The 27,245-nt window shown below is 36.5% G+C and overlaps 2 protein-coding genes across 2 annotated transcripts; both read right to left on the bottom strand.

Moving 5' to 3' along the window:
• Nucleotides 1-5,656: 5,656 nt before the first annotated feature.
• On the bottom strand, nucleotides 5,657-14,213 carry LOC134843906 (integrator complex subunit 1-like). Its single transcript, XM_063860246.1, has 2 exons — nucleotides 13,753-14,213; nucleotides 5,657-11,159 (listed from the first exon to the last, which is right to left on the bottom strand). Exons 1-2 carry the CDS (start codon nucleotides 14,209-14,211, stop codon nucleotides 5,709-5,711), a joined length of 5,910 nt encoding a protein of 1,969 aa, XP_063716316.1. The 5' UTR covers nucleotides 14,212-14,213; the 3' UTR covers nucleotides 5,657-5,708.
• Nucleotides 14,214-20,304: 6,091 nt separating this feature from the next.
• LOC134845094 (uncharacterized) lies at nucleotides 20,305-26,182 on the bottom strand. The gene is made up of 5 exons (XM_063861946.1): nucleotides 25,717-26,182; nucleotides 25,234-25,397; nucleotides 22,553-22,829; nucleotides 22,083-22,223; nucleotides 20,305-21,891 (listed from the first exon to the last, which is right to left on the bottom strand). The coding sequence occupies exons 1-5, from the start codon at nucleotides 25,935-25,937 to the stop codon at nucleotides 21,618-21,620; spliced, it is 1,077 nt and encodes a 358-aa protein (XP_063718016.1). The 5' UTR covers nucleotides 25,938-26,182; the 3' UTR covers nucleotides 20,305-21,617.
• Nucleotides 26,183-27,245: the final 1,063 nt, after the last annotated feature.

The raw sequence follows: 27,245 nt of genomic DNA on the forward strand, positions 1-27,245 counted from the left end.
TGAAGTTACAGGGTTGAAGGAAGTTGCAATATTCTCAATTTTGTAGTCTGGAATTGAAATGTGCAATGAATGTTCTCATTTTAAAATATTACCAAATTGTGAACTTAAAAGAAAGCAACAGTTCTTTCTGATGCATAACTCTGATAACACTGAAAAAACTACGTCTCACCTGAAAAAAAATTTTCTCCTTTCAAACACTTTTTTTCATTCATTTTAGAACTGATTAGCGCTGTGTGCAAAATATAATATATATAATTCTTGAAAATTGCCAATCAGAATAACCAAGCTAATATCCCTAAATTGTAGGCATTTTTACCTGGTATTGATCCTAAAGATAAAGATTTCAGATTTACTTACCGGAGTATGACTATCGTGATTAGGACCCTGAAAAATCAAAACTTTGAAGTAGCAAGGACTTTTTTTTATAGCGTTCCAGCGACGATATCACAGAAACAAATTTTTTGTCTTTAATTTAATCGATTTCGGTCTAGTTATTCAGCTGAACACTGCAAGTCAAGGAGCTAAAAATATATTTAAGCAAAACAATTCAGCGTCAGCTTACTGTCAAGAGCCAATTCAATGCAAAAAGAGCCGTTTTCAACAATTTTATCTTTAAAATAATTCTCCTATAGTCTAGCACTCGATCATAATCTCAGTGCAAACAAGCATAGCCAGTTACTAAAAAATAGCGGAAAATATCCCAACAGTAAAATATGCAAACATTTGTGTTTCACACAGAGACGAAGCGGAGCTTTGAATCACTTGCGATACAACACAAACAAATCAAATCCAGTAAAAAAAGGAAAAATGAAATCGAAAAAATGAAAAAAATTGAAAAACTATGTCTACCAAAATTTATAATTTCATAAGTTTAGATGGAAGTTCATTTTAGGCAAATAAACCAGACCTTTTAATATTAATTTAGCAACAGAGCGAAACTTAAGAAGATGAAACAAAGCCGACAATCTTTAACATAACAAGTGGAGCGTAAAAAAAAAATTAGAAAAAAAAATTATTTCAGCTCCCCCAGAAACTATATTGAACAATACCTGCAATTTCAACTACAATGAAAGTGGCTTACAGCACGAGCAAAATTCGTGATGTGGCAACTAAGCCGACAAAAATTGAGCAGACAAACGAAAGTTCAGTTCTTTTTGTGTTCATGCAATTGAAGTTCTTTCTGGTAACAAGTTACGGCCGGGACTCGAACCCCATCACCTCAGGTTCAAAGGCAACGGCGTTACCCCTAGGCCAAGTTGGAACGAAGCTGAAGTTTCTTAAGCTTCAATAAAATAGCAAGCAAGAAAAGCAAGTAAGATATGAAAGAAAAGTTGTTTGGGGGGTACAAAAGTCTCGTTCCCGATAACAATACACTTGCTTTCGCAAGTGTTGAAATACTTTGATATCACAAAATACCAGCAAGCAACTTGCACCTCCGGTGATTCGCACAGTCTGATGAACGTGAAAATTGCTATTTTACAAAAATATATGGGATAACAACGAAATTAAATGTAATCGTAAAAACAGACGTATGAAACCAAGAGCGCATTCTATTTCATAAATTGATCAATTTGAATATAAATTCAACATTAAGGTTCGTTTTTAACTCAATCGGTCACATCTTCAAAACTAATGGGTCTCAGATCTTACCCTAAAATGGCCAACAGTGTAAAACTACACTTTCTATGTTGAAGAAACTTCTGAAAAGATTTCAGTTCAGGGTGACCAGTGTCTGAGAAATCACACGCACTGACGGCACTGATACTCTCACTGAAAAAAAATTTATGCCAGGCACTGAGAGTTTTTTGAAAAAATAGCCTTTTTTGGCTTTTTGACCCAACTTTTTTTCATTGGCATATTTGGAGGCAAGAATCCTCAACGTCACAGCACTCTACTGTAGGGTTGGGAGTTTGAAACTTTCCTTAAAAAACTGTAACCAAAGATTCGAAACAATCACAAATACTGTCATATTTCGAAAACTAAAGGGATTTGGGTGCTGATATTTTGAGGCCAATCTTGCATATTTTGACAGCAAACACTGACAGCATCCCACTAAAGGGCTGCTGATTTCAATTTTTTTCTCAGTATTTACCGAAACCAAAAACTTGCGTTACGAATATGGGAAAAATGTAGAGTTGAAGCGTTCGAGAACCAGTAAATTTTGAATGAATTCAAAAAACATTTAAGCGGCTGCAGAAAACACGTCCAAAAATGATTTACTAAATCGATGTCAAAAGAAATGCCCGTTGAGCAATACTAGCGCATCACTCGCACTAACGGTGCTTCAAAAAATGTTGAACTTAAAAATAGGTTATTGTAACATATACAGAAGCAGCGATTTTTAAAGCAACTGCCAAGAAAAACTGAGCTCAACTACCAGGGGTTTCTGTTTCATTAATAAAACAATTTTTAAAATCATTTTTTACATTATTTTTGATCAAAATGGCCATATCTCGAGAATGAATGAATGAGATATGAGAACTTATGAATTTAAAAAAGGGCCCTAGAAAATCGAAAGCAGACATCTGCACTTTTCATAAATAAAAAAATCTAGTTCTAACATCAATCAGAATTATAATTGATTGATTTTTTTAAAGAACTCTGTAATTACCTGAAAATACAATGGTAATATCCTGGAAATATAAATTGAGATAGTGAAATATCCGGAAAAGTACAACCCCCGGAAATTTTTAGAAAGCACCACAAAATGGTTTCAAGTCTTTTATGAAAAAAAAAAACGAAAAATGCTAAATCCTTAAAAAGCCACATCTCGGAAACCATACATATTTTATCAATGATATGGGGTAGAGGACGGATTTGATACACCTAGAAGTATCCTGACAGCACTCCAATATAGGAGTGAAAGTTTCAAATTCTTTTAGTATCTTCAAATCTTAGTTTGTTGGGAAAAAATTGAAAAAAATCATATAAAAAACACCATATCTCGGAAACAATAAAAAAAATTAGCAAACATAATCGGCGGGCAGTTTTGCAACCCTTGAGTGTACCCTGACATTACCACACCATGGGGTTGAAACGATAAAGTGTGGTTGGTTTTTTTTCAGTTAAGTTTTTTTTCAAATGAAAACACCATAAAAAACGCCATATCTCAAAAATCACTAAAAAACGCCATAACTCGAAAATCACCAAAAAAATTGAGCACCTATAATTAGACGGCTGATTCACCATCCTATTTTGTACCCTGGAGTCACCCTGCCACAGGAGTAAGGATATCAAAGTTTTAGTTGTTTCGAATGAAAAAACATTAAAATTAAAAAAAAAAACTCGGCATATCTGCGAAACAAAAAAGATTTGTGATTACGTGCTAGTCAAGGAGAAAAACAAAACAAGCTAAACTTAAGCATTTTAATAGTCTTACCGCTAAAAATATGGAGGAACTTTGAATTCGCGTATCATTGATTTTTTTCTAGGCAAAATCAGGTACCACAAATTATCATTGGAATAGTTCTAGTGATATATCATATTAAAGCTCTTTCAGTCGTGATTCAAACGACGCTCAAAATTTTGAAAATTTTGCTCAGTGTCGAGGAAAACTCGTTGAAAATTTTTGTCTAATTCGAGCAAATTCAGTGAGCGGGCAGTCCTATTCATGCTTAGTTTAGGCCGTTTCGATAGCCTATTTGTGCCTTATTTTAAATTTACTCAGCCAATATTATTTTTGGAATTTCTAACGCCCTTCTGGGAATCAAAAACTTGAAAAAATTTCACAAAAAATTGAAAAATTTTAATTTTTTTTTGTTTGTTATTTAATCATTTTTCTACAAAAACTGTTGTCCAATTTGTCTATTTCACGGGACTGAAAAAAGAACAAGAAACAAATATTTTTTGTTTTAAAAAAATTGTAACCAAATTCTGTTTCTCACTTTTTTCAAAAATCATTATATCTCAAAAAACTACATTAAACTGATCAGTTAATATTTTAAGACCTCCGCTGTACAACAAAACTTGTCTTCAAAGCTTTTATTATAAGCAAGCGAAAATCATGATACTTCAAGAATTTCGGAGTACCCTTTCATAGACAAGACAAGCAGTGCTCCAACAAATCTCTGTCGGTAAACAAACCGCAAGCCTAATAACAGATTGAAAAGCAATGAAACAACTATCAAAAACATGCAGTTGTTGACGTAGAAAATTAATCAAAAAAGTTTACAAAAACAAAGGCGTAATAACGTAATAAACTCAATTACCTGCTTCCAAATATCTATTATTAACAAAAACAGTTGTTCAACAAATTAAAAATAAGAAACATGAATGCTGCGAAACTCGCTAAGAAAAACACACAAAAAAAGTTCAAAAAATCATGTAATCTTGTTTATTTTTGATTTTTCTTAAATAGAACCTATAGAACATTAACTTAGAACTTTTGCTATTTATGCAAGGGTTAAACTAATTTGAAATAACGTAACCGTAAATTAAAGTGACAAATCAACCTAAATTAGAGCCGACACCCAAAAATCCGCTGAAAATATACTGAAAAAATCATATTTAACAAGGAAAGTCGGTTGCTGTGCAAGTATCACAGAATGTTCCGGCCACAATCATAAAAACGCAAAAAAAATTCAAATTTTTAGTTCCTCAAATTAGAGCCGTTTTTGTACGTGATCTGATGATAAAACTATACGCATGAGTAAAAAGTTAGTAAATTAGGCATAATCGACAACAGTTGTCTTAAAAAAAGATTAGCCAACAAATAATGAAATCTTATTTTTTGAGCAATATTTAGAAAAACAAATTCTTGACGAGGAAGTTCCAAACATAGCTTTCAAAAGTAGTTTCCGTTTGAAAAAGAAAATAAAGTTTTTTTATCATAATTGAGAAATTTATTAAGTTATCGTCGCTTTATTTGGTCGAAATTAAACAAAACATTTTCTCGACACTGAGATTGTTGTTTTACTAACACTGAGACTTTTGGAAAGTTTTAATGTCATTCGAATCACGACTGAAAGGACTAATATATCACTCAAGCAAGTCCGATGATTATTTGTGGAACCTGATTTTGCATTGAAAACAAAAAAGAGAAAAAACTAAATCCCCCGAGTGCAAAGTTACTCCTCATTTTCAATGGTCAGAAAAATAACGCGTACCGTAACAAGCATGTACCACCTATATAGCATCTAAGGGTAACATAGCATTAAAGGGTAACATAGCATCTAAGGGGGGTAACATAGCATCTAAGGTTATTGCAAGTGGACTCGTATGTTAACAAGCTCCGCTATGTACAAATTAAATTGAGGAAAAAGTTTATCTTTGGTTGTTCGGTTAAGCAAAGGTGAAAAAATCAGCTTTCTTCAGTGATTATTGGCTGAAACAACACAACACTTACCTAAACCATGTTTCTAAGGGGGCCGATTCATTCACTTTTCACTTTCCTACGTTTGGTTTTCTCGAAAGCTTTAAACTAAGTTCTTGCACGACTGAAAATGCTGTACTGTAATATATTATTCATACCCGTCTAACGTTTATTAGTGGTAATTTTAACTACATAGAAAAACTACCTAGAATATGGTAACTAGATTTGTAGATTACAGTTCCTTCTCACTTTCGGTGGTCGGAGAAAAACAAAAATTCCGAGAACATTATTTTGACTGCGATCATCTATGAGTGCTTCCTTCTGCAGGTCGAATCGAGTTAAAAGCAAAGGATAAATCTGAACTATAAAATAAGCAACATAATAACACTTGACAGGTTCATAAATCGGTACATGCGAAAATTTTTTCCAAAGTTGTAGCTCTAATTATCTTTTTCAGTTGGTTCTCTGCTTCTGCAAAATTGGTCAAAAGACAGGCATCGAAAATGGCTTTCAATAGCTCTACTCCGCAATCTGAACAATTCACTACGAGGAGATCAATTGTGTAAGAACTAATAATAGTCGTCACTTCTGAAGCATTTTGCCCCGTCATCAAAATTTGAATCAACTCTTTCGCCACTTTTTCGCTAACTTCTGTTCTGATTTTACATATACTCAAGATGACTGAAAGTGTTTTCTCGACAACTTCCGGGCAACTTAAATTTGAATGCAAAAAGCACAGCAAGGGTTCAATCATCCAGAGGATATTCGGATCTTGCTTATGCGATAGATCTTCCAGGATTTTGAATTGGTTCAGCGTTTCTTCGGCACTTGTTTCTAAAACCACTGAACCGGTGAAAAATTTTCGGCTTTTGCTGATATCGACAAAAGCAGCGTTTTTAAGGTTCGAATTTGATACGGCGCTGTTTGTTTCGCTGTCCAGGATACCAAGACAATTCATCAGGTACCTATTCCGCTTCGGATTTTCTGCAATAAACTCAGCGTGTGCCTTCAATGCTCGTTTCGCAGCCGTGTAGTCAAATTGGAAATACTGGTCTATCAACTCAAAAAGGTCAGCTTTAATTTTCTTAAATAGTTCATTGGTTAACGACGAAAAACATTTAATGGTTTCCAGAACTGTTTGAATGATTTCTGGGAACCTTTTATGGGAGAAGACTGCGGGCGTCAGTCTCAAAAGGGTTCTGACAACTCCTTTGAACAAATCCGCATGACCGTCACGTTTAAAAGCAGTCCAGCTACTTCTCATTCTTCCCTTGAGTAAAACTGAAATTAATTCCAGTTGTCTGGTAGCAAAAACTGGATGATTCGAAGCGAATTTGAGTATCAAAGATGACGCTAAGTGCTGGCCATCGTAGTCTAAATTAGTCAGCGAGTCGAAAGGAAGAACCAAATTATACGCCAGGATATCCATTTCGAAAGAATTTTGAAACTTGTCGGCTTTACCTACTGAAAATTTCTCCCTTAGACTCGGTAAAGGTACTGCAGTGTTTAAGTAGATCAACATTTGCATACATTTTCTAATTCTTTCATTTTTGAAAGAGTCACATATACCAATAAGATTCGTAACATTGTCTGGACATTTTTGTGTTCTTAACAACTTCAATAACAATACAATTCGCGATTGGAGTAAGTCCTGATAACTTTTGTCCGCTTTTGAACATTCGGAGCATTCTTGGTACGCTAGAATTAAGAGTTTCGAAACAGCTTCGATTCCCATGGAGAAAACGTGACATGATACTTTGTTCAGCAACCTAGTCTCTCGACCTTGATACAACTTAGGCTGCATTTCAACAGATGTCAAAAAATCTAAAATAACTGTAGGATTCACCGGAGTTTCCATTTTGTCCAAATTAGTAAGCAATTTTTCAACAGTTGTTTGCAAAGATTCCCATGACACGTTGTGTATTAAGTTGGCGGTTAGAAAACAATGATAAGCCGAAAAATTGTGTTTTCCCGAGAACAAAATGCTCCATAAGTAGTCTTCGTGCCTTTTAATTATTTCTGGGTCGCTTATCTGAACAAGATCTAACACCTTTCCTGTGCAAGAAAACTCCTTTTTTGTCAACTCGCCAGTTTTACTGGCTGCATGATTTAACAATGACTGAGAACCAAGACTTAACTTTTCCTCCGGTTCAGGAGATTTCGGTTGCATACTCGTTTCTTCATTTTGCACATATATGCTGAGCATTTTCAAAGATCGATAGAATTTGGTTTTTGCAAGACACTTCGTCAATTCGTTCTGAAACTTCGTAAGTTGGCGGAATCCTAGATTCTTACCGATTTGCATTATAAATGCCGTAAGTTCATGGACGCTCACATTTTCGACCATACTTGAAACTACATCTTGGACACTCAGTACCTCAACCAGTGCTTCACTCAAATCCGAATAGTCACAAGAAACTTGGGAAATTTGAGCAAGAGAAGAATTCTGTCCAGGATGTTTGACCATTATTTGGGTTATAAGCATAGCTAAACTCTGGACATCTTTGCAGTCTTTCGGAAAAAGCGGGTCGTCGGAACAATCGTCATGCATGTCCACATCGAGCTCGTCGATTTCTTGGACTATCTCGGCAACTGCTTGATTGCGCAATTTCCCAATGGATTCCGATACAGATGTGTAAGCGCACTCCAGTTTCGGTCCGAAATTCGACACAACGTCAGGATCAAAACTCTCCGCGTCTACAGAACGCAATGCGTCTTTAATTCCACTTAAAGAGTAGCTCTCGACTCTTTTAATAACCGCTTTAGTTATACTGGTATCGATTCCATAAAATGTAAAAACTCGAACGAGACTCGTAATGTCAACCATTTGGTCGACCCATTTAAGAAACAAATCTGCACATCGCAAGGCACACCTCACCAGGACTGACTCTGGAAGTATGTTTTTCACAACCTCAAACGAGAGATCTCTCAATGGAAAAATCTGCAGAGACTCACTACACTCTGAGCTCATGAGAAAAAGGGTAAATAAACATGTCGTAACATTAGAAGGTGCAATGAATTTAGTTCCACGACCAACTTTTATGTCTATACTAGCAGCTATTGGGTCATTTTCACTTTCATTGGCGAATAAAGAGAAAAGTATTCGACAGCAAGAAGGGAAAACAGCTTTCAGTTCGTTGCAATATTCTAAACACTTTTCGATCGTTTTAATGCGATATACAATCACATCGCAAAATGAAGTGAGGAAGCTGATTTTGTTCACGTGTTGCATCGCTATTTGGCTAACAATGAACTTCAGAGCAGAAGCTATAAGCTTCAAGTCGAACTCTTTCGCTAATGTTTGCAGAGCCAATTCTGTCAAATCATATTCTGTTAGGATGTTCTGCTTCAAGTAGCTCAATTTGGACAGTTGCTCAAATAGGTGCTCAGGGATAACTTCTGTCTTCAAAGCGACACTTAGCAGCTGTTGGATGAGTCTCCCTGCTGATTCTTTCCTTGAGAGATCGTCAGACGAACTCAGAGCCGAGAGGAGATAAGCGAATACATTCCCCGAATATTCTCCTCCCGCTTGACTTGAATCCAAAATGGAATTTCTCAAATGCGATTTCACATCTTCAATTTTGCTGCCAATGCAATCACTTCCTTGAACGTCAATGCTTAATTCCATAAGTAGAAACTCACACAAGCACTGCGGTGGCAGTGAATCGACTTCGGAGTTCATTATGATTTGAGATAACCAGGACGTTCCAGATCCCATTAAGGTTCTGTTTCGTTTCAAAATATCCAGCAAATAGTCATTCTTTCTACTGCTACACAAAGCAGCACCAATTTTCAGTGAAATGCAGATGAGCTTCAAATGAGTCAAATAGTCAGGGCTTGGGACTCTTGTCGACCCTTTCGGATCCATAAACATCAGTTGTGAAATCAGCAGACTCGATTCAGCCGTAATCGTTTTCCGCGCCAAATGACATTCAAAAGTGATGATTTCATTCCTCTCGCGTTCTGCTAATTTTAACTCATTTCTCCGGAGGTCATCGCGGTTTGCATTGGAAGCATTCGGAGGGTAGTTGAAATCAGAAGTCAGACACATTTCCATAAGCATTTTCAACATCGGCAGTTTTTTCCAGCCGACATTAGCTATAGTATCTACATTACTTCCACTGAGAACTAGCAAAACAGTCCATGCTTTCCAAAATAAACTTGAGACTGCCAGTTTTGGTTCCTCGTAATTAGCTGGTAGAGAAATACTCGCTGGTTTGCTGTACACTGCCAAGTTAAAAAGCTGATCTATGAACTCCTCGTCTCTTGTAATAACGATTGAATTCAGAGGAGACCGAGTAACCAAGCCTTCAATGCAGTTCATAGCTGCTAGAGCAACCAGTGGACATGCTGGATCTACTCCCATCTGAATGATGTTAAAGAGGCAAGACTCTTTGACGCCCGATTCGATCAGGAGTTTGTGGCAAACTGCTTGATCCGGTGGGTATGGATCCTGGCGCATATAATTTTCTAGGGGTTCAAAAAGAAGCATTTTCTGCAGCAATTGAGTGTATTGTTCTTGTGTGAAGTAACTTGAATGTGCTTTGGTCCATTCGGCAAAATGAGATATAATTTGTCCTACTGTTTTTTGAGTTTCATCAATAACTAACGAGAATTCTTTGTCTTCCTTTTTTGCCTTTGAGGCGAACAATTCTCGAGTACTCATCGGTAAGCATAAATACAACGAGTATGTTGCCAAGTCGGCTAAGAATACAAGATATTTTGGGAGAGAAAGAATTTCAGAATCCATCTTCTTTTGAACCTCAGGTTGAACATCTAGCAATTGCGGGCAAAACTGGTCAAATTTGATTTCTAATCTATGAATTTTTATCATGTCACGGAACAAAGATCGAACTGCTTTTGTGAAATCCTCTTTTTGGTACAGCACCAGTTGAAATGCGTAAGCTAAATGAGTAGTGACTAACAGGCTGTTAGATTGAAACAACTGAGAAACTACCAGCATATTGTTTGGATTCCGACCACTTCCCGAGAACTCGTTGAACACGATATTTCGAATCAGCACTTTGTTCACTTCTACGTTCCTCTCTCCCATCTCTCTCAAAGCATTTGTCAAACTGGTGGCCACACTTTTGTTCTTCGGTTTGATTCTAATCAGAGTTCCAACAATCTCTTCATTCTCGGAACTGTCCTCCTTCAGCGACGCTTCTGTAGAACAATTCAAGCAAACCGAATTGAGTAGATCTTGAGATGCTCTGCACAGTTTGGTGTTATGTAACCATGCTTCCAGTTTCGAGCAACCCAGGCTGCGCACTTTCGGAAGACCACAAGTTACCGCTAGAAGCTGGACCACATTTCGCTGCTGCAAATCAATCTGATTGGTCGAAAGAGAACAGGGCGCACTTCCTGGCTTTCCCTTAGCAAAGATCTCATTGCTCGCATCGATCACCAATTTACACAGAAGGTCTTTCATTCCAGGATAGCGGTCTGAATTCTTTCCATCTGCACTTGACTGGGATAGCAGGAAAGGGACTGGCGATCCTATCGGAGACGCTTTGGCTTCGCTTTTCAGAGCGCTAGTTGCGTTCGATCCCGAAACGAAGATTCCAGACCTCTGGCTTGCTGAGTTAAACGATTCAGCGAATCCAGGTACGAGTTCAGTTCTGAAAGACGAGATTATATTGGACACGAAGTCTTTCGTGAGCTGCGAATTGAGGTCGGACCAAATGCGTTCTTGAGTGAAGTCTTCAATGAAAAGTTTGACGAAGGATATAGGCCACGCGAGAGTCGAAGATCGGTATGAGGAAAGGAGGATGTTACAGGAAAGGGCCACTGCTACGTTACTCGGTCTTTGTTTGGCCGACCCAATAGCACTCCAACTGGAATCCCTCTGAAATGAAAATAATCCACTGTTACCACAGAAGAAACGAATCTAGTTCCCGTATTCACACAAATTTCAAAACTAAGTTTTGTCAGCTGATAGCGAGTAACCTTTCATGACGTTGAAAACCTTAATGGACATTAGGTAACTATTATTAAGGCATAATTGATGACTGATACCATAACTCCTGGTATATGAAACAAAAAAAAGCCAGCCCAAAACGCAGGCTATAACGCTTTCATAAATTTAACAAAACGTTAATTCAGAATCCTTTCACGACAGTCGGAACATTTAGGGCTACATTTTCTACGAACAGTGTGGTTGGTCCTACTTTCGAAGAAAGTGACGGATGATTTGGCTGGAGGTGGTTTTTTCTACAGACAAATTTCGTCTTTTTAATAAGCCATTTTCGACGGAATTTTTTAGATATCTTCTGAAAGCTATGGATGACCTCATCTCGAAATTCAAAATATTTATATATATATATGGCTGGCGACCATTTTTTCAACGTTCATGATGTTTGAGAATTGCCATTTGAGATACTTAACGAGCAATATATTTTGTCATATTAAAGCGTAAACCGCTAATTGAATCACTCCAAATTCGTATGAAGTTTTGTAACCAAATTTTTTTTCATTGGACAATGAATGTTGCAAGCAGTCTTATTAAAACATCAAAACGATTCTGCTGAATCGTCACTTGCTTCCTTTCAATCTACCACTTGCAATAAAACACAAAGAATTGCAGCTAGCCCAATGAAACTGATGAAAGCTTACATCTTCCGAAAAAACATCATCCAAAAACTTAAAAAGGTTCTCTCAAATGAAACTCAAATAAATAAAAACTTGTCGCACAAATACGATTGCCAGCGCTAAATTAGCCATATTACGGGCTTAGTTCATAATATTAAAAGACGCTCTTTCAGCCAGGATGAATTGAACGTAGAAAAATTTCAAACTATAATAATTTTTGAAAATCAAAGTTTTACACGAGGCACAGCAGAGCTTCAGACCACATGCGATACATCGCAAACACAGCATGAGAAACTAGCATACATAAATTGCTTCGATGTTTTTTGAAATGTCAACAAAAAAATCTGCATAAACTTTCGTATATTTTGTCTCAATTTTTCGTGAATGGAAAAATTTATAATTCAATTTGCATCAAAACAAAACTTTCGAAACGGTAACAGAGCCAACAAATTTTTAGCAGACCCCCGCTGCGCCAAAAAATTCCAACAAAAAAAATTCAAAACATTGCCAAAACAAATTAGCACCTCAAAAAACTCACACGCTTAAGAAACTTGTTTCGATCAACCAACGGCAAAATGAGGCCATGAAGCTGATCAGGTATAAGCAGAACAATTTTTTTAAGCCCAGTAAACCATTTTAAAAAAGCAACAAAAAAGCGAAAAGAAAACAAAATTACTCCCAAGCGGAGTAGATAAAATTGAAACAAACTTTTAAAATAAATATTGAATAGAACGGGCATCTGCTAAGTAAGCCGATAAAAATAAACAGACGGACGATAGTCCTAAAAAGCTTTAAAAAAATCCAGTTCGCAAAATTACAGGTTCCGGCCGGATTTGGACCACAAGCCTTTGGCGTTTTAAGCAGGTGTGTTACCTCTATACGCCAGATTCGCAGGATAGTTGATTGAATTTGAATTTATTACACAGAGACGAAGATGCGCTTAGCAAATACAGGCGAGAACACGAAAAAAGCAGCTCTATCAGTGCAATAAGAAAAATCAGAAATAAGCCTCGATTTAGTAAAAAAAATCAGCTACGTCGAACCCGCGGCCTAGAGATTAGGAGTCTCACACACTAACCACTCAGCCACGGAAGCTTAATAGGTACCAAACACTAGCCACAAATAAAGAAGAGGAGAACAGAGCTATGCAATTTCCAATGCTACAGTGAATTTTCTAAATAAGTGAACACATTTAATGAACACTTTTATGTGCATCCTAGGTTAGAAAAAAAAGAAGGTTCGTAATAATACACCAACGCGAAGCAGAACACAAGCGCGCAGAAACCCATTTTCGCTTTTCAAACGCCGTAATATTAGACAACTAAATCAAAATTACAAGGCAAAACCGTTCAAGCCGAATAAACCTAAACAAAACAAGGCTACTAGGATAGTCATGATTTAACATTCTACTAATTTTGCATTCAGTTTTCAGCACAAACCCGTCATTGAGAGGTAACCTGTTACGGTTTTAAACGGGTCTGATTGTTTGAAATTCGTCTATCAATGAAAAAGCAGTCCCTTCATCCCTTTTCTTAGGCCGATCAAATAGATTTAGGCCTTGCAAAAATAGGCCTTAAACGTATTTATGGGCGCCTTTTGGAACATTTTGAATCGAAAGCAGCCTTCACACGCCACTGAGTATATTGACAAATGATACCAACCGGGTAGGATATAACATAGATAACATCTATCAACTTCATTCTCAGTATAGAAAGCTAAGGAGAGAGAAAGAGGATGACAACATCAAACTACAACCTTCATGCCGAAACTTTTCTGAAATTCAAGCAATGTCTTGTTAAAAGAAGTAAGTCTTTGCAACTGTAAAAAAAAGATAGATTTAACCAACTCACCAACATATCCAGTATCATTTTCATTAGTTTTGGGTAAACTTCCAGCAAATTCGAAGTTTCCAAATTTCGAAATGCACACAACATTGAAGTGTACAACATCTCATTTGGCGACACTCTATTTGTAGACACATATTTGATGCCCTCTGTCAGTTTAATTACAAGTTGCGTTTCCTCTTTGGCATCAGACAACTTCATGATTTGAGACGCAAGCTTAGTAGCCTCCGGTTCAGATAACTTCGACACTTTTGAGTCTGAAACATCGCCTCCTAGAGACGAAAAAGCCGACATGAAATCCCGTTTTCGGACTCCATCGTCAGCAGAGTCCGTTCTTTTCATGAGTGAGGATGACGAAGAAGAGACAGAAGAAGATGGCGCTCCTCCCCCCAGAGCAATGAAGGACCCAGCACCAGGTGCAGGTGGCCCCGCAAACTTACGCCCACGTTTGGGTAAATTGCTCATTAGAATCTGAAAATTCAAAAAATTATCCATGATCAGTTAAAATGCTTTAATTAGCCTTAGAAAACGAAATTTTTAACTTTCGAGTTCCACAGATCAAGTTACATTATCGTATCTTTTTCGATTTCAAGAAATTTGATTAACTAATCTAACTTAAAACAATAAACTATGATTAATGCTTGAGTAACACAGCAGATTCCGGCAGCATTTTTCTATTTTTGAGATTAATCTTTTATTAATAAGAATCATTTTTTTTCTCAAATTTGCGGACGTGGGAAGAATAAAGCTTAAGACAGCTAGCTTGAAACTACTCAGGACTTTTTGATCGTATAACAGTAACATTGTAATCACATGCCTATAAAATGAATAAAAATCAAAAGTTGCTGCTTTTGTAGTTGCCTCATTATAGGGTGGTGTATAATTGTTTCGTCTTCTCGGTACAACTTCGTGATTTGTGAATGCTCAAGTAATTCGCTAGCAATGTTCGAAGCGTTCGTACAGCACAACTGTGTGCAGAAGGTTGTTACTTATCGTCTCGTCCATATACAGCACAGCGGCCTTCGCCGGTTTTCCTCTGGGTAGACAGGGCCCCGGTGCTAGAAAAAGAACCCTCCTGTGATTCTGGGCACCGCGAAGTTTTCGCCGAAAGACCAAGCCGTCAAACAGGGGGAAGGTATTAAGCAAGTTAGATTTTGGCGCTTCTTTTTTGTCTTATCCTTGTCTGCAAACCATCTCACAGGGGGACGGATTTGGGTTTCATCAACGGAGTTATGAGCCTGCGTTGAGTCGATACTGACCATAAAGAGCAAGCTCGGTTGATTTGATGAAGAAATGGTTCAACCTCGGGAACGCAGAAGCAATAATGGATTGGACCAAAGTGATCGAGTAACGATATCAATGGGGTTCCAAAGGCGTTCGAAGACGTAATTTTTTGGGGGTTTAAAAACAGGACTAGAGACATTCATTTTGGGCATTTCGATTAAATCATTTGAGGTAAAAATTGGGTAAAGGGGAGTAGTCAGAGTTTAATTTGGCGAGGCTGAGAAAAGCCTTCCGGCTAAAAATGATTTCAGTTTTGGATATTCATGAGAAGTGTATTTTTGTAACCACGCGGAGAGATTTTTGTTATTCAAAAAATTTCAATAATGTTGGATACCGCTCGTGTCTGCTGTACTTCAAGAGTGACTCTTAATTTGTCAAAAATTTAAAAAATTCAAACTTTTCGAAACTTTAAAACCTCTATCGCATGACGACTGAAAGGCCAAATGTTACATACAAATAACTCCATCTGACGTTTATTTTGATACATGAATTTGTATGAAAAACACACTCGAACCATTAACTACTTCCAGCTTCGTGGTAAGGTAAGAACAAAACGGGATTAATAGGTAATAAATTACTACTTTTTGAATTCGGGTATTTTCCGAATATTAGTAGCGACCACAAATGAAATATAGCTTTACCAGCACAAAACAAATCAAAAGACACAGTAAAAACATGTAAAACAGGGAAAAAATGTTAATACTTTTTTATTTTTCTTTGGGAACATCATTATTTTCAATTTTGTGACGAATTTTGCAAAAACTGTGGTTAGTGAAGCCAATATCAATGTTTCAAATCTAATTTCTTTTCTTTCTCCTCCCTCTACGCACAAAAAGTACAGCACCATTTTGATGCAAAGATGAAGCTAAGCTTCTCACCACTTCCGATGCAACAATAAATGAGTATCGTTAAAATCAAAAGAAAAGAAAAATAAAAAAAAATTGAAACAAAAAATTCACAAAATCGTTTGCGTAAAACAAAAATATAAAAATCCCTCAAAAACTTGAACATTTCCCTGCAGCACTAGACACTTAACAATGAGCTTTTAGAATGCTAGAAGGAAGCCGAAGCTTCAAAAGATTGGATTTTCTGGGGAACCTATGATTATTCGTCTCAAGCATGCGCGTTGCAACAGCGTGGAAACAAGCTGAAATTCAAAAAATGAGGCGTTGGGAACTAAGCCGACAAACTAAACAGAGACGTTAGTGCGAAGAAGCACAAAAACTCGAGTTTGCCGAAAAAGAAGTCAAGGCCAGATTCGAACCACAAGCCTATGCCATCTCAAGCAGTTGTTTTGCCTCAAAGCCGGATGCTCCTCATGAGTGATTGAATTTGAATTTTTACCACAGAGGCGAAGAGGAGCTTCGCACTACTTGCAATACAACAGAAATTTGGGGGGAAAAGTTCAAACTAGACGAAACAAAAAAATCAAATGTCTCGGTAAAAGACTACTAGGGGCCTGGGAAGCTGTAGGTGCGTGTTTGGTATTTTTATAGGATTGTGTTATACTGATACAGGACGAAATGTGTAACTTCAAAGATTGGAATTTGCCAAAAACCTTAGTTGTTCCAACAAATTAGGTGAGTAGAGTGAACAATTTTATGATATTGGAATTTTTCCACAAAAAATAATGTTTCTCTGGCAAAAAATTAATATTTCTGCCGGAAATAATCTCGGAACCGATTCTTTCGATTGAGTTTTTCATCTCATCTCAGATTTGATAGGGTAGTTTTTAAGAAAAATCAAAAAGTTGTTAACAAACCGAGGGCCATACATTTATGTGTAAAAAAAGTTAGGAGTAGCTGCTTATGCTATGGAGCTTTTCAGATCCATTCTGTCCATTGAAATAAAAATTTCCGATTTGTGAGGGTTGTTTTTGAGAGCATGAAAAAAATCAAAAATATGGGTCAAATATTCCCCGACACATAACTTTGAAGTCAGACGAGACTAGGTAGTATGCAGGCATACAAGGTAGTAGGCAGTCTTTCCATGATAACCGCTTTGCTAGGAGGAAAAAACTTTCAAAAGCGTCAAAACAATTAAAAACCCGATCCAATTGAATTTCTTAATACCTTTTTTTTAATCAAAAATGAATTCTAAGCAAATAAGCTAAGCAAAAAAATTTGACATTCAAATCAGCAATGGAACAAAACTTACGAAGCGAAAACAAACCCGACTTTTATAAGTAGACATCAGTCGAAACTGAAGTCCAACTGAAACTTTGTGGAGTCCAAGTGAAACTACAATGAACAACACTTGCAATTAACATGATACTTGATTATATATATATTTAAAAAATCTGGCAACTAAGCCGACAAAACTTGAGAAGACAAAATAAAGTCCGACAAAAAACAATCGAAAAAAAATATATTTTTTTCCATGTTTATTTACTAAAAAAAAACAAGTTTCGACCGGGAATCGAACCTCGGATCTTAGGTAGAAAAGGCGACGGCATTACCTCTCAGCGACGCTAGAAGTAACCTGGAAGTTGTTGCAGAGGCAAAAACGAGCTTCGCACCAATTTTAAGATTAAAACAGCATGACTCTGAAGAAGTAGCAAACAAGATTACTTTCATTGAAGTTTTGCAGGAGGTCCTTGTGAGGTTGATATTGAGCATTCGAAAACATGGAGCCAGAGTCTTATGGATCTTTAAAACAAAACCAAAAACTTCGATGCAGCAAAAAATTAGGTTGAAAAGCCAACAAAATTATAACCGAGCTGAAAATAAACCAAAAAGTACTGCTTATTTAGTCTCCACGAGTACTTTATAAGTAGTGAATGCAAGACCTATTTCGAAAACTAAAGCGACAGAGTTCAAGCGGACAAACATAAAGAAAAAACTTGGAATACATCACTAACAAAGCAGGTCAAACTAGCAAACATAAATTGGAAAAGCCGCAAAGTTTGGTAAAAAGTTAAATTTACCAACATTTTCATAAATTCGTATCAATTTTTATGGAACAAAAATCACTTTTAACAGAAAATAACATGCCAAATAAGACAACTGATTATTGGAAGTGCGTCGGAACAAAAAGAAACTTAGAAGGAAGCTGAATGTTCAAACAGTGTCTATGCAACAGGAACTAAGTCATAAAAAAGACGGACAATTGGCCGAAAAATCAGAAAATTTCTAGTTTGAAAAAAAAAGCTCAGGCAAAATTAGAACTACAATCCTTTGTCGTCTCAAGCATATGAATTACTTCTACGCCGGATGCGCTAGATAATTGATTGATCTTGAATTTAATAGAATAAACTATCTTAAAAGCCGATAATTGATTTTAAACAATAATTTTTTTCAAAAAAAAAAATTGCATTTTTTATGTTTACTATTTTCTGATTGTACAAAGGAGGGCTTAAAAGGGTGATTTACAATTTCAAAAATTATTTGTGAGGAAAAACATTAAAAACTAAGCCGATTGAATCAAGCAATAAAGCCGACAGAATGAAAGTCGAACGACCTTGGTGTCGAAAATCTACCAAAAATTTTCGAATTTGATAGAACCTTAGAAGAAAACTCTTAACGTAAACTCAAAGCCATTTCAATAACCATGCTAAGAATTGCCCATGCGTATAAACCCTGGGTATAAAATATACGGATTACCATTTGACCATTCTGTGAACTAAGATTTTTACGGGAAAGTCTGCTACCCGATAGCAGTACCTTTGCTTATCGCCAGGGTGAAGACACAATGATAAAGAAACTTTGAAAAACGTATAAAATTTTTACGAGAAAAAAAATAGTTCCCGGTTACATGACACTTGCCAAAAAGACCTGAGAAAAAACTCTCCATGACGAAATAAAAACGATGAAATCTAAGCTAGAAAAAACTTTAGGTCCCCTTGCCCTCAGAACAGACACTCACACAAAATTTGCAATGCTCAAGAAATTTTCAAATAAAAACTTCACGGCCATCAAATCATGCAAAAGGAGGACAAAAAGTCGATGTAAAATGAGCCGAAACCTAAAAAACCCAAAAAACATTCTCTAAATCGAGTTGCTAAAATCACAACCAAGTTTAACAGCCATATTCAATTAGGCCCATATAAGTTTATTGCAGGAAACAGGACCTGTACACGAATGAGTTTGATTGAATTCAGGAGCTGAATTTTGTGAACAATGTTATTATTGAAAAAAAACCTCGAGAACCCAAGATTATTGAACTAAATCTAAATTTACCATTTTTATTTGACCATTCTGAGACCAAAGCGAAAAAATGTCTTCAGCCAATTGCTTGCAATACCTTGGTTTATCACAAATATAAAAATAAAAACTAAATGTGCATAAAACTAAAAACAGTTTAACGAAATTGTTTATAATATTAAATTAATTTTGAATAATACTAAAAACAGTTCTCATTGTTCCGATTAATGAATATAGGGAAGAACTTTGTTTCAGCCTTTAGTTTTTGTCTTCCATGTAAAATCAGGTACATCAGAATTAGTTGAGTGATATATAAAATTAAAGTCTCTTCAGTCATGAGTCGAACGACATAATTTAGTTTGAAAGCTTCATCAGTGTCGAGAACAATCGTTTGCAAAATTTTGCTTATCATTCTAACTAGCAGGTGCACTGCAGCCAAAGCTGCTCCTCAAATGGCAACGCTCATCTTCAACAGAAAATCAGGTTGGATTGATGAATGGCTAGCTGGTTGTAGTGACAACTCGATGAAGGAGTGGATGGAATGCGGGCAGAATGTACGGATGGATAGACAGATAGATGAGTGGACGCATGGATAGCTGTCTATATGGCTCGTTAAGGGAACAACTTTGTTTCAGCCTTTAGTGTTTTTGTCTTCCACGTAAAATCAGGTACATCAGAATTAGTGGAGTAAAATATCAAATAAGAGTCTCTTCAGTCATGAGTCGAACAACATAATTTTGTTTGAAAGTTTCATCAAAGCCGAGAAAAATCGTTTGCAAAATTTTGCTTTTCAGTCTAACTAGCCGGTGCACTGCAGCCAAAGCTGCTCCTGGAAATGGCAACATTCATCTTCAACAGAAAAATAGGTTGGATGGATGAATGGCTAGCTGGTTGCAGTGACGAATCGATGAATGAGTGGATGGAATGCGGGCAGGATGGACGGATGGATAGATCGATGAATGGACGCACGGATAGCTGTCTATATGGCTCGTTTGAAAGACGACTGGCTGGATGTATGGATGGAATAATGGTTGACGGTTTGGACGAATGGCTTGATTGATGAGAGGATGACTGGATGGGCTAGATGGATGGATGAATAGTTGGGTGAAAGGCTATATGCAATGATTCTGGATAGATGACTAGATGGCTGGCTGCATAGCTAGATGAATGGAGGGCTGGCTGTATGGTGAATAGCGGGATAGAACGACGACCGAATGGATGGATGGCAAGATGGATGGATGGCTAGATGGATGCATGGCTTGATGGATGAATGCGAGGCGGATAAGTATCTATCTAAATGAATGGATGGCTAGATCGATTATGAATGGCCGGATGTATGACTGGCTGAACGTAGAGATGGACTACCCGATGATTGATGGCTGGTCGATATTGGTGGATCGTTGGATAGATTACAGGATGGGCGGGAGGCTATATTGATGAATAGATGGCTGGTTAACAGTATAGATGGAAGGTAGGATAGATGTTTGAATGGCTGGATCAATATTTAGACGTATGGCTAGATAGATGGATGGTTGGTTGGATTGAACTATGGTTGAATGGATGGATGGCTGGTTGGATGGATCGGCCGATGGCTAGATGGATGGTGGCTTAATGGATGGCCGGTTGGGTGGATGCACGGCAGTATGGATATTGGCAAGACGGTTGGAGAAATCGATGGACACTTAGATGGCCGGATAGATGAACAAAAGAACTGCTATATGGCTGGTTGGAATAATGGCTGAAATGATGGATGGCTGCTGGGATGGATGGTTGGCTAGTTGGATCGAGGAATGGTTAGACGCGAAAATGGTTGGTTGGATGGTTAGATAGACGGCTGGGTGAATAGAGGGATGACATGGATGAATGTACAACGATGTATGAATGGCTGAATAAGGGCTCCATAATGGATGAATATTCCGATGACTTTCCTTTTATATTTCCGATCTCCCATGATACAAAATCTGGCTACTGAGAAAACTTGCCATGTACTATTTGAAGGCACATTTCGGAAGCTTTTTACAAACAAATTTTCATCTTAATTAGAGGCAGCACTTCCTTAATGAACTGCTGCCAGTTATAAAAACCAAAATACTTCACTTGGAATAGAATAAACACGTTTAGAGACCTAAAATAGAATGCATTTATCCAAGTAGATTGATTTCTTGGGTTTTAGAAACTGCAGTATTGCGGACGTTTTGTTAAATTTACAGACTAAATATATTTACAGACTATATATATGATACTTTCGGGGTTTGTGAATCTTTATTTAAGTCGAATCCCTTATGAAGGAAGTCAATCTGAATTCATATTAGAAAATCTGAAAGAAAGCGTGTCAACTATATCAGATCTTTTTTCAAGATAGTTTGAAGACTTCTTTTTGGTTGAGAAATTTCTTCCATTCGCTCGTTCTGCCATGGGAATAAACCCGTAGAGCAAATTAACCAATTAAGTAGACGTTTTCGAATGCTCGCTCCCTTCAATGTCTTCAAGAACTATTGCACTCTTCTTTGCTTTTTTATTATCTCTCTCTTGACTGGTTACAGCTAAGTGTTTAGCGACAAAAAGAGATAGCACAGACAGTAGGATGAGTAGAAAACCCGAGTAATGGAGTGGGTTGAAATTGGGCAATGTGTGATAGAGAGCGAAGTCTGCGATGGGCATGAAGACTACTTGTGTCGTTAGCAGAATTGGTAGCAAGGTGATCTTCTCGTATTTTAGACTGAAACAACATAAGATCAATTAAAATTAAATGTAAAAAATGAAAGTTTAAAAATTAGAGTTAATATTAGATTATCATACCGTAAATCATGTTACCACGTATTTCAGCAGCCAAATATTCAAATGGAAAATTTGCCCCCATTGGGGGAGGGGTAGAAAAAAAGGATTTTAGGGCCAGTGGTTGTAAAATACCTGAAGAAGAAACAAAACTGAAGTCCCATTGAGAATAGAACTATGAAGATGAAGGCAAGTTTGACATTGATGGCACATACAGTGAATAGAAGATGTAAGCTTCCAGATAAAGAAAGAGCCAGCAAGGAAAACATACATCCACTAAAACCAAACAAGAATATCGTTTTCCTTTTCCAACAACGGTAACTTTGATAATAAAACAGAAGGATAAAAACAAAAAATTGGAGAAAAAAATCCACTTGTTTTCCGGTTTTTTAGATTCCAGGCGGTGGCAGTGGTTCAATTAATAATCTTCAAGCTTGTGGTAATTCTGGGGCTTTAACATGATACCTTTTTAGCATTTTGCGTACACAATTTTTCCAAATTCTAGACTGTCTTCAGTATTGTGATTTTCGTGTCTAAACAGTATTTTTTCCCGGTAACCCTTTTTTTTAAAACATTCAAATTGCAAAAGCTTTGCCATAACTTACACGAATGCCTGCAACATTGCTGCAACAGCCCAATGTATTTGGCCCGAAAGCGATATCATTCGCATTAGCGTGCCTCCGAAGGCGAACGAAATCATACCAGACAGAAACACGGCCACTCCAAAATAGAATCTAATCCCTGAACTGTCTGCCGTTTCTTCTGATAAATCGTCTGATATTTTCTTCTCCGCGAATCCAAACACTGGAGGCTGTATGACTAGAAATGCCCCTGTCATGGCACCAAGAGCGCATCCAAGTTGGAACAAAGTCGGTTTTTCTCCTTAAAAATCAAATAACACATTTTTCTCGAAACTTAGATAAATTTTTCGAACTGTTTTAGAATTTCAAACATGACTGTAAGGGCTTTAATAGGATACGACGCTTGACCACAGTACGAGCGCTCTCCGAATTGTTCAAAATCGGCTGCAAATAAACCCCACCCTACACAAAGTTCCTTCCCACTCTAAGAAAATGATCCAGTTCTCCAAAAGCTGTTTCAAATTGTTTTCGAACGTTAGATACCCGAAGATTTGAAGTTGTTAAACAGACAAGTTGTGAAAAGTCTTGATTCCGACTTGATAACGCTTGCTAAACGCAAGCGTAAAAACTATCAAAAAAATTGCAAAATCTGGAATCCAATTTTTCAATTTAATTTACAAAACGCTGTGACAAAGTGAACGGAAACATAGAAAAAAGTAAGCACTAGACAAAAAAAACTTTTTCTGAACAATTACGAACCCAAAAAATTACGAACCCAACCCAAACTTTCATTTCGATAACATAGCCAACAGACAGTTGCGAAAGATTCAATAAACGCAAGTAAACACAAAAAAGTACTGACTTGATTGTTTTGCACAAATCTCAGCTTTCGAACTTCCAAGAACAAATAGATGAACTTAAAGCTCTACAACAATTCTTGATGGACACTTTTTATAAAAAAAAAACTCAATGTGAGAAAACTAGATCAATAGGTAAAATTTGTATTTCACAAGGAAAATCGGATGATCAAATTCCAATTTCGAAATTAGAAGGAACACAATTTAGGACTTTTCCCGAAACTAAATTCATTGACTCTTCTTAAACATTTACAAAACGATACAAAACAAGCAAAGCCGCTAAGTCGCAAAAAACCACAAAAATGTCAAAAAATGTCAAAGAATAAGGCTAGACTTGAAACAAAACATGCTAAGACCACAGAATTTGAAATTAGCATCGGAAGAAAATTTACCAAGCGTTAACAAGCCGAAAACACCTTAGCAGAAACCTTTAAAGCCGAAAAAATCAACAAAACTTAAGACTGATAAACATTTTTATTAAGAGCCACTCACCCTCAAATCGCACACAAAACCATATTTGCTCGTCAATGAAACAATATGAGGCCACTAAGCCGAAATTCAAAAAAAAATTTATGACTAATACAAACTTATCAAGTCCCCCTCATATTCGAAACACACACACGCACATGCTAACTTTTTCGCTCGTCAAAGACGCAATAAAAGGCATTTCAGCCAATTTCATATAGGCCGAAGACAATCAAGCGAAAAACGAAACAAAAAAGCCGAAAAACTCTTGTAATGAAAAACGATAAATTCTTTTTAGCATTTTCGGCGATCCAAAGTGGAGCATAAAACTTAGCTTATACTTGAAACTACTCAAAAATAGGCCATTAAGTCGATAAAAAATAAGCCAAAACCAATTGGGCAGAGTGAAGTTTTTCAGCAATCTATATATGTAAGCAGACAATTAATAAGCCCTCAAAAACGGAATACTTCCCGTTTGGAAAAAAAACAGGTCTTGTCAGATACGAACCCAAGACTGTTGCCTTCCCAGGCGTATTCGTTACCTCCGAACCAAATGTACCGAGACGCAAAGATAAATATCTTATGACCTGAACCTAAATTTATCAGTTCTTATTTTTACCATTCTGTGAACAAAGTTATTTACGGTTAAAAAAAGTCTAGAAGTCGAATGCAATACAATTACTTATCGCAAGGGTAAATATTCGAAAAAAAAACAAAAACAAACACAAAGATCTATCAAAATTATGATAGTTCGTCTCTATTGGTAATGAAAAAAGTTTGTCTAAAAACCATGCCAAGGCAACAGAATGCGATAATAACAATTTACACAGAGGCAAAGATGAGCTTCGCAACACTTGCGATGCAAAACACACATTGCGCAACAAAATAGTGAATGAAAAAAGACAGAAGTCGATAAAAAAATTCTGAAAAATTATTCTGAAAAAAAAACTACTAGAAAACATAAAATGACCAGACTTGAAAAAATGGAAATCATCTACCGACCGGCAACAAAGGCGACAAACTTTGGGTCGAAACCTGTTGAGCCAAAACAAAACTATTGTCACATAAAACTTCATTAAATTTTGAAGTTTTTACGACCCATTCAAACGGAAACATATAATCACAAACGGATATATTTGCCCTCGAAATTAAGCGAAACAAGTTGACGAAGTCGATCCTCAAGAAATGAAGATCCTGTAGAAGGTGTTGTTTACGGTGAAAAATTCTAGTACCCGATTGCAATACCCTTGCTTATCGCAAAAGTAAAAATCGAAAAAGCGGTAACTTTAGCAGAAACCTTTTGAACACATACAATGACACTTAAAAATTTATTAAATGGCTGATTCAAATAATAATTCGTAAAATTAACGAAACAAACCCTACGTAAAATAATGAATGCTACAATCATGGTGAAGACAGCTTGTGTCTGAAGAAGGAATCCCAGCTCAGTGAGAGGGAAAAAAGCCATGCTCCAGTAGAAACATCCCGCAGCTGACCCATCACAAAGAGATCTCAATAGAAGCAACTTCCAGTGACTACTTAATTGTCTGAAACACATACATAAATTTTCAATTGAATTTCATTTTTCATTTATTATATATTCAATATCAAATTTGATTTTTTTTCTTTCAAAGAAAATAGGCATGCGAAAGAGGCAAATGTGGCAAAAAGCATTGAATAGAAAATACAGATAATTGCGTGCCAGCTTGCCGCCCAGCTTACACTTTACATCAATTTGAAATCAACGTAAGAAACCCACGTTCAAACACCGAAAATATGTTGGGTCGTATTTAACCGCTATACATTTCATTGGTTTGCCAGTAAATTAAGTTCGTATCAACATATATTTCAATCGGTATCACTGACCTGAAAAGACCATATCCACAGCTGAAGATAGAAATACAGAGCAAGACTAGAAAGGCTCCAGTACAGCGATAGAAGAAGGCCACGAGAGGTGTCACTTTCGTGTATTTAACACATGTGAACATCAAAGTCACACAAGCCGACGCACCAATTCCAAATAATTTGCCACGCGACACTTTCCAAACTGCAACCAGTGAATTTCCAATAGATTCCAGAGCAGCCATCTTTTTTAGATTGGTTTCTGCTGCAGATCATACGATCATACAAGCATTCAAAGAGCCCGATGGTAATGATATGCAGCTACTGAAGGATAGATTACATCCATGGGTAATATTTACATAAATTTGATTACAATTGTTATACATGATTGCCCAACATGATTGATCTGAAAATAACAGATTAGCACAACAGCTCAAATTATATGGAGAAACTTAAGAAGAAAGATTTGAAAGCTCTTTCTCGCACATATAATTGTTTTTGAAACGCATATGAAAAAATAACATACCAACAAATTAAACAAATGAGAAAATAACATACCAACAACAAATTATGAACTCGAAAGACATCGAAAAAAATCTATAGAATGGTTTTTTGGAGAACTTTCAACTTTTGAGATTCAAGTAAAATATTTAGTCTTAATGCGCGTTCTACTTCATAACTCTTTCAAATAAAAACCAACACAAATCGAAAAAAAAAACTGGATGACTGGCAGTTTCCTATTCCACTGGGAAACCTGAAAAATAAAATCCATTATTGAAAATAACAATCTGTCAAGCCTTCTCGCATCATTTGCATGTTTCACATTGGAATGCGTTATTTCTCATTCAGTTAGTAGATGAATTTGAAGTGAACGTCAATCACAAGAGGCGAAGCGTAGTTTCGTACCATCTGTAATACACAACATAAATAGCACGGCAGCTAGTCGAAAAAAATAGGACGATTAAAAATAGAAGAAAATGCCTAAAAGATTCCTTGGGATGTTTCAATGTAAAATCAAAACAGTTAAGATTACGTAATTCGTACCCAATTTGTCATGTAGTCGACACGAAAATTTGAACATCAGTGAAATTTCCCCTTTTAAATATTCCCCTGAATTTATTATTGAAAACGACTGGTGCTAATAATTTCAAATTAAAATTTTTGTACAGATTGCAATTACAGAAACTAAATAATGAAATTTTATGAATTACGTCAAGATTGCAATTAACTTTGGCCCTAACAATTTCAACTTAATAATTTTTATATACAGATTGCAATTACAGAAACCAAATAATGAAATTTTATGGGTGCATATACAAAACAGTCCCATACAAAACAGTCCCATACAAAAGAGTCCGAAACATCAAAAAAAGGTTCTAAAAAACAGTCCCATACAAAACAGTCCAAAACCAGTTGAATTTCATGACCTTGATCTTTTGGCGCCGACAGAATTGATCTACGCTTTGAAAACTCAAACAGCGGCAATTAAAGATCAAAGAGCCAAATTTGGAACAATAATTCGGATGAAAATCAAAGGACTCATGGTTTAATGG

Source organism: Symsagittifera roscoffensis, chromosome 4, assembly GCF_963678635.1.
Source record: "Symsagittifera roscoffensis chromosome 4, txSymRosc1.1, whole genome shotgun sequence".
Lineage (NCBI taxonomy): Eukaryota > Metazoa > Xenacoelomorpha > Acoela > Convolutidae > Symsagittifera > Symsagittifera roscoffensis.